Raw genomic sequence first — 8,935 nt, 5'->3', positions numbered from 1 at the left:
TTTGCTGTGTTTGATGTGTTACTAGAATATACATGTACATTGAGATAACAAAGGTTCTACTGTTGTACAATTATTGACACTTTTTTATTCATAAAACCCTGATTAGCACAAATGAAGCTTCTGCAAATTATTACTGGTATTTTTCAAATAATGTAGTACTTTTATCTGTGTTAAAAATCTTTTGATACTTAAGGATATAAAAATATCTGTTTAAAATCAGAACAGATTTTTTTTTACAATATATACACTTATATTTGCACTGTTAAATATTCATTTATTAATATATGGTACTTTATAAATATATTTTTTCATTCTGTTTATGACCAAGTGACAAGTTATTTAATATACATACCAGGTGATGCAGTTTTTATGCATTATACATTGGAACCTGGCACTTAGACATAGATGACTTTTCAATAATGATAAGTAAACAATACTGCAGAAATGTTCTGAACTATGGTCAGTGCTGTCTTTTTAATTTAAGGCAGTTAAAATGCAGGAGCTAACTATCAAATAGCATAATTGTGATGACTGTTTAATTTAAAGTCTATGAAATTATGCAGTTTTTGCCTTTATGTCCTCTCTTCTTTTTGTAATTTGTCCTAGTTCCAAAAGGTGGGGATACTTGATTGGAAGTTTTGTCAGCATGATACTGATACCTAGGCTGCCTTGGCTGTGGAATCGGCTGACCCAGGAAGAAGCCCTCCTCCTCTGACTCAGAGGAAGAAGATGAACACGTAGAGCACCAGTCATCGTCGTCTCCATAAAGATGAAAAAATCTTTCCGTGGCTTGGTTTTGCAAGCTGTAATCAGCCTGGGCAGCGGAGTGCTGTCCATATTGAGAAGTAGGTACTTGAGCACGCTTGATATAATCCTCTCGGAAGCATGTACGTGCTCGCTCTTTGGGTAGTATGTTCAGTGCATTGTCTGATCGGGACTTTCGGCTTCTTCGCCTGTGGTTATGATGACGCACGCGCTGTCGCTGATCTTGCTCATCAAAATGGTACACCCTTCTTCGTGTGCGTTCACTCATTGGAGGCTGTCGTACCTCAGCGCCGTTGTAGTGTCCATTGTCCACAACATCATCTGAGAATTTGACCTGGTAAGGCTTCGATTGAGACCGGCTTCTACGAAGAACAGGGTTTTTGGGTCGTTCCTCTGGTAGAGGGATGACTTCTATTGGTTCTTCCTCCTCTACCACTTCTACTTGTTCAAGTTCAGAGGTAAGGCTCCTAATGGAGTTGGCACTTCTATGCAGCATTGAAGAATTGAGTGTCCCCATGTTGCTTATTTTCTCACAATCCTCATTCTCCAACTTGGTAAAGCTTTGTAAAGAGTACGGTAATTGCTTTTCTTTAAAATCCCCATCAACGGATGCACCTGTAATAAAAATTAATACATCAGTTGTCTAATTTGTAAGCAGTAACTTTCTAACAGTGTTATTTTTTGTTTAGGTCTCTATCAGTTTGTGTACTCACCTGTGATATTGGATAGTGCAAGTGAGTCCATGGAGTCCCGGACACTCATCTCAGTCCGTTTAAGCCGATCATTGATGCATTCCAAGGAGTCGTCGTACCACTGCTTGTCTTCGTGCTTAAAGTTAGCACTTTGTTCAAGATCCAGGTCATGGATTTTCCTGCTGCTTGCAGGTCCAGGATGGCTACCATATGCAGAGTCTCCCAATCCATCCTGAGACTGTGTCCAGTACATATCCGCCTTGTACTTTTTACTAGCCAGGCTGCTGCTGCCACCACCCACTGACATCTTTGACTCTGTTGACTTATTTTTCACCTCAGACTCAGTCCTCCAAGGATCAACCGGTCTGCAGTCCTCTGTCTGCTGGAAAACTCCATGCTCTCCAAACTTAAGAAGCAGCTGTGTCATATAGTCTTCATGCTCAGCCCATTCCTCATGGTCTTCCGGTACTTCCTGCTCCTCTCTATTTCTCCAGAAGTGGTCGTCTGCGAAGCTTAAATGCGACAGCTTGTTTGATAAAGTGTCATCGGCATTGCCCGTGAAGCCAGGGAATTTATAGTTCCCGGCAGGTGAGAAGAGCAGAGACTGGCGACACTGGTCTGCAGAACGACTGCTCTTTCCTGTTCTCACACTGCGACGGGACTCCCGAGATCTGGCAGACTGAAAGGCAGAATCTGAGGAGTCTGAGGCATGGACATCCTCCCCTAAACTACAAGTTTTGGAACAGTAAATGCGACCTTGTCTTGGAAGGAAAGGGCAACCAAGCAAGGAGCTTTTGCACTGCGCGCAACTGAAGCACTCATCTGTGGCATGCCAATGGAGTCCATCATATGTCATCTGAGCATGATCAACACCTGGATAAACACAGTAAGAGTTATGTTAATAACGTAAGCACCTACACACAAACAATAATAATCATAGTTCATGGTCAAAATTCTTCTCCAACTGAATATAAAAGAATTGTGTTTGAAAAACAAAAGGATCTTTGTAGAAGGGTTATAAAGGTATATATTTTTCAGTGAATACTGCCAAATGGTAATAGTTCCATGTGGTTTTCTAATTATTTCCAAAATTATCCATTTGTATTGTTACAATATGGTTTGTAATGTTATAATAGTTTACAAATTTGGTCAGCATTACCATGTAACCACAAATCTGCCAGACATATTAAATATCTTGTGTGGTCCAAATAAAAATAAGACACAAAATAGACTATTGCCTTACCAATGTGTTCCCCACAGGCCTCACAGTATTCTGCATAGAGTGACTCAAAGCAGCCGCAACAGTAGGGCCGACCATCTTTCATGATGTACCGCTGACCACCCAAAACGGTTTCGCATTCAAAGCAGGAAAAGTGCTTCATGTGCCAGTGACGACCCTCCGCCTCGGTGCACTCATCGGCAAAGATAATCTGAAGACAGAATGTGAAGTTTTTAGAAATAACACCTGTAAATCTTCTAAATCATAATAAAACAACTGCGACTTTAAGAATTAAATCTACTAACATTAAATGTAGTAAACTTGTAGCCTTACCTCATCACAGGCTGAACAGCGAGGCTTGAGCAGTTCAGCATGATGTCTCCCACAATGAACCTTTCCCTCATGGTAGAAATAAATGAGATCCACTAGGAGCTCATTACACGTTGAGCATGCAAAGCATGCTGAGTGCCAACACAGACCAGGCCCTGCTCTCGAAGCAAACACCACCATCTCTCCTCCACTAATGTTTTCCCCACACTAAAATGAAAAGAAATTTACATTTAAGTTATAAATGAGATTTTATTCATTTTTATGTTTTGCTACAACTGCTTGTACTGGTCAGTGGGTCCTTTGTTGGATTTGATTTCTCAGAAATCACTGGGCACAATGCAGTAGCACACACTGGAAAGGACACCGATCCATTGTATGATATGTTCTCCCAATGATATGTTTGAATGTATATAAGCAACTGGTCGACAGCACAGCTGGGGATGAAAACTCTAGATCCCTTGAGTAGTGGGGTAGCATATACATACATACTTATATATACTCAATAATATATACTTACATGTTCACAGATGGCATGATGTACATTCCTAGGCAGCAACTTTAGGGTTCCTCTTCCAAGAGCTTCCTTTTTCCTCTGCACACTAAACATGTGTAGCTCCTTCTTCTCCTCCTCACTAAGAGACTGGCAATATCGCACCTAAGGAAAAATGTATGTACTCAGTTAAAAGCTTAGTCCAAACCTTTTGCCATGAGCACATTTAAATAGTTTTGTGACCTCTGCTTGTTATAGTAGCTGTGAACCTTCCAAGTGATTTTGTTTAACAGTACTTAATGAAAGGGGAAGAAATGTTTAGACAAACAAGGCCTGTGTTTAGAACAAAATCAGCCAGACATCAGCAAAAAACCTGAGACAAAGCACAAAAATCCAAGCTGAAACAAAAAAAGTGATGCCATAGTACCTCAAATTAACAATAGCGGCAGACAGAAAGTGCCTCTGAGCAATGCCCTTAGATGCTTCGGCCTCTGCTTGTAAACCGCAGCAATGTGAGGAATCTCAGTGCCACATGTTGTGTCGAGTCCCCCAGCAACATCATAAAATCATCAGCTCAAATGTCTCATTGTACCAACACCCACAGAAAAACAAGGAAACAAAGATGTCCTCTGTGACGGCGAGGGGAATTAAGCGAATGAGACAAGGTATTAAAACCCAAGAGGTTAACCAGCACCCACACAAAGTCTCCACTAAGAAGGTACTTGATTGGGGTTTGAAATGTGATGCATAAGCACTTTTTGGTTAAACAATGGCTTAAACAACAGAAGCTTTCATTTTATTGGCATTTAGGTCCCACTGGAGGTGGCAGTGCCCCTGTGGGTTAGGGCTTTGAACCTGAATAGTGAGAAGGAGCAGTAGTTTCCTGGCTTGATTATGAGGAAGGCATGTTGACTGGGCCTGGTATCTCGGGGTTAGAACTTCTAACATCCTTCGTTTGAAACTAGCCATTAAAGCCTATAGCACGACACTTAACCCCAAATTGCTGTAGGGGCTTCTGGTACACAGCACACCAGTGCCCCCTCTCCCAGCATGTCTGCTGATTTACTAGAGCTAAAAAAGGTGTAAATTGTACAATATTTTGTTTTATGCGTCATCAGCATTTAGTACATTGTAGTTCTGTTGATCTTACCTCATTATCATGGGGAGGCAGTTGATACAGGAGCTGTTTAATGCGGTATTTCTCTCCCGGGCTGTTAACATAGGGAACCTTATCCTCAGGCAAACAGGAGAAATACAACTGGACCTGTAAAAGCAAATATAAATTACTTTTAGTAATGTTATATTACACTATGTGTACAAATATATGTCTGTGGCCACAGAGGCCTGGATTTTTTAATGATAGCCTTATTACTGTGACTCCAGTAAAGGGCCTATACCATTATTATTTAAGTGGGGGCTAGATAAAATGGGATTAAAATAACAATGCCAGGTGACGGGCCAGGAACATGGGGCTGGTTACTAAATCATATAGAGAACAGTGAAGATTTGCAGTTCTTCTTTTCCTTCCACTTTCTGTGATAACACCTTTATTTGAAACAGACAAGGTAGCTAAAGTTGTTAATCAGCTATGCTGGACATAAAAGAGTGGAATAGTTCTAACAGTTACATAGGTAGTCTTATGTAGCTACGTAAGTATAATTGGCTGGTAATAGACAGTGCAGGACAAATTATATGAACCAACTGGAAGGTCAATAAATATTTATCTAAGGGGTGGATCTGACCAACATAAAGCCATAAATAAATAAACCAAACACATTAGGTGGGGGTCTTGATTGTCATTGGTTGCAGCCTCTTATTAACACCTTTTATTAGTAGTAGTAAGACTTGGACTGTACACATCTGTAAATCATCCAGTAAGTACTGTCTGCTTACACAACACAACACATTAAATAACACTACTACAACAGTACAAGGATATAATTGTTTATTTAGGACTAAAACAGTAAATTAGTTTTTAAAAAAAAGATTGTTGTCTCTACAAAGCAGGAACAATATTTTGTAATGTCATTTCTTTACCAATTAAGCATATTGTAACCATAGATAATTACATTTCTTATTGCATAACTTCATTACTCCAGTGTTTTGTGTGTATTTCCCTTGTAGAATGCAACAGATCTGCACTTTATTATTAAAAATTGTACTGTACTGTAATTTTCATTATCAGACTTGACTTCATAACTAAGTATGTCAGTAAAAAAGAGGGCCTGTCATCGTCTTAAATAACTTTATTACTGTTACTGACCTGCCATGCAAGTTTCAAACTGTGATTTATCACTCTGTGCAAGCCAAAGATGCTTTCTGAATTGTGTTTAGCCCTCTAGCTGGTGACCTCTGTTAAAGGGGATCAGTTTATGAGCGCTGGTCGTAACATTCAGTAGATAAAGAGAAGGACTGGGCTTGTCTCATCCTGCTTAAACAGTGTCCTGCTGCTATTCAGTCTGTCTATGGTACTCTCGTTTAAACCTGACAATGAGCACCAACATAAATCACGCTCATTTTATGCTAATATTGCCACCCACTCCTCTCCCTTGGGCTCTTGGCCAATGCCTTTTTGAGTTGCTGTGTACTTCCCAGCAATAATCACCTATAATGTTTGGGGTCATTAATAGAATGGCCGCTGTAAAGACATTACAGTTGCTCTTTACATTTGACACAAAGGCAGTGTTTGGATTTTAGCAGTCTCCTATTCCTTTTCTCACCCCTCACCCCTGATTGCAGTCATATGTGCTTGTTAGAGCAGCTAAGGAATTAGAACGCCTCTAAGATAACCGTTAGAGCCGTCACTGTTAACTTGGACAAGCGCCACATCACCACACCTTCAAAAATGAGAAGACTGCGTTTGCAGACAGACCAGTACACAAAGCAATTGCCCCACATACTCTTCTATTAGCTGGCAGATAGTGCTGATCGGTTTAGGCATTTGTCTGCCAGCTTGGAATAATGACTTGCAGACTTTCCATGAAACAGTTTGTAAATAAAAAACAGCGTATCCTGTTTCCAAGTGCCTGAGGTGAAGCCTACAAAATGCTAAGCTTTCCTAGTTTAGGGTTGGCTCATCTAATTACAATAAATTAGAACAAGCTTGCCCTCCTGATGTAATTACTGACCTATCTTTTTATGTAAATCCTGATTGCTGCTATAAAAAAAGCCACATTCATGCTGCAAGCGGCCTTATTTTTATACTTTTTTGTTTTATTAGACGTGACTCAAAGTTTTCTTCTTCTTTTTAAAATGTAATTTATTTATCTTAATATACTGACATCCAAAAGTATACTCTCCGCCAGACTGATAACAGATTTAATGTTAAATTCCAACTTGGCCCTATTTTAAAGTAATGTAATTTAGCAACATGAACTAATGCTGCTTTCCTGTGGCTGTCCATACAGGCAGTTGTTATGGTTGAATATGTTTACTGACTGACAGAGTCATCAGCTGTTTTGCCATCTCGTTTAAGTAAACACAAAAACTGGCCAATCAAAAAATGAGCTCACCTGTTCCGGTCGCAGTCCAGGTGGAACCCAGGCGTATTCCTCCAAGGCACAGCCAGAATCATCATCAGAGGTTGAGCTTCTTTGAAATCCGAATGTGAGCTTGCTGACCTTCTGTTCCATGTCCAGTTGCTTACCACTCCTGTGGAAACCGGTAGGGTTTTCGAGGTTCATTACAGACTTCCTGGAGATAAAAAAAAAAGGAAGAGCCAGGCTTAAAACCAAATCTTATGAATTAAACTGAAACAGTGACACTAAGACTCTGCTTTAAATCATTTCTTTTTTGGCTTTTATAGCAGTTATTCATCAAAGTTTTGCCCTAGAAAACATTCTTCAACAAAAGTATAATTTGGATTGTTTGATTGCTGTGCATTTTTATACGTCTACACTGATGTGCACACATCTGCCCTTTCATTTTATCATATGGCAGCAGATAATTTAGAAATTATTTTCTGACTGCATGGCAATGACAGTTAATCTTTTCATTTTCTACAATATTTTAGTAGGTAAATATGTTGGAAATTTACTTCTATCACTTATTTTTTGGTGTTCGATGACTGAAAAATGGTAAATCACAGCATTGTTAGTTTTTAGGTGTATGACATGTATGGTGTATGACTTAATCACTTATATAATTACTTCATATATAAAAAGCTTCACTTTTAAAAGTTGGTAAAAGTGGTAGAATTGTTGCATTGCATTAGTGGTACATACTTGGATAGTACTGCTTAAGCAATCAGGCCTTTAAATAGATATTGATTTGCTACATGCAACCATCAGATTATTCCTCAGCGAAAATAATGCTGATAATACTGATAAGCTTTCAATGTAGGTGTCTACTTCAGGGGTGTCTATTGATCATAGTTGTAGTCTTTCGGTTATACAGGTTTGAGCCCTGGTCACTGGTTTAGCACCTCAATGCTCTTTTAACTCCCTGCTGTGGTTAAGTGGACAGCTGAAAAAACTAGGCACACTCTGTTGTACCCTTTGAAGTGGCATGATGATTTGGGGCAACGTGCTTTACATTCATGACGTTTCAGAGTGTGTGTTTCACTTATATTCATTTATTCAATGTGTATTGTCTGGCTTTTCTTAAGGATGTATGAGTTTACATCAACATTGCTTTATAACATTTGTACATTTAAGCTGCAAAGTAGAAAAACATGGATGCCTGTACTAAAGCTTGCCTTTAGTTTCAAGGTCTGTTTGATCACCAAAAGCTCATGAATAGATTATTACGAGTGATAAGTGCATGTTATGGATGTATTGTATCTGTATGTTGATGTTGATCTAAAGTAAATACAGCAGTAATCTCTTTTAAAAGTAGATAAATGCTACTTTATTGTTGTTGGTGGTGTGAAAACCCATGCTGATATGATACCATGGTCCTTCAGTCAACCATCCAGATAAAAATTTGCACCAGAACATTCATTTGGGACTGGTAACTCATGGTCCAAGTAGCCAAGACCAGGCCATATTTCACTTGCAAATGTAGTATGTGATAGATATAGGATTCAGGACTTTGAGGAACCCAATAATAGCCCACATTTTGAGATGGTTATCTCCTTATTTACAGTATTTCTTAATATGTAGGACAAGATTTGTTATCTCCTCAGATACTTAAACTGAGATAACCTGCCCCTAGGTTTTAATATTCCAGTATTTCATTGTCTTAGATTTCACTGTTCTAAAAAGATCTACAATATACCTGGGATGAAGAATTGACCTGAGGTGGAGTTGGGTCTAATATGTTCTTTATAGCACTATACTTTTACAAATGTTTCAGATATGATTGATATGTCCCCATAACTTATGTGTAGGACAACATTGGATTTGCAAAACCAAACAAGCAAACATGAAATAATGACTACATATACTCCCACTCTTTATTTAACACACACCAGTTAAAACCTTCAGGACATTCTGATTG

The 8,935-nt window shown here is 39.0% G+C and overlaps 1 protein-coding gene across 1 annotated transcript; it reads right to left on the bottom strand.

Annotated features, from left to right (window-relative positions):
- Window positions 1-547: 547 nt before the first annotated feature.
- Window positions 548-7,179, bottom strand: prickle1a (prickle homolog 1a). Its single transcript, XM_063002902.1, has 7 exons — window positions 7,009-7,179; window positions 4,647-4,760; window positions 3,524-3,661; window positions 3,010-3,213; window positions 2,701-2,887; window positions 1,479-2,330; window positions 548-1,380 (listed from the first exon to the last, which is right to left on the bottom strand). The coding sequence occupies exons 1-7, from the start codon at window positions 7,177-7,179 to the stop codon at window positions 548-550; spliced, it is 2,499 nt and encodes an 832-aa protein (XP_062858972.1).
- Window positions 7,180-8,935: the final 1,756 nt, after the last annotated feature.

This window comes from Trichomycterus rosablanca, chromosome 1, assembly GCF_030014385.1.
Source record: "Trichomycterus rosablanca isolate fTriRos1 chromosome 1, fTriRos1.hap1, whole genome shotgun sequence".
NCBI classification, from domain to species: domain Eukaryota; kingdom Metazoa; phylum Chordata; class Actinopteri; order Siluriformes; family Trichomycteridae; genus Trichomycterus; species Trichomycterus rosablanca.
This window is presented reverse-complemented; position numbering and strand designations above follow the sequence as displayed.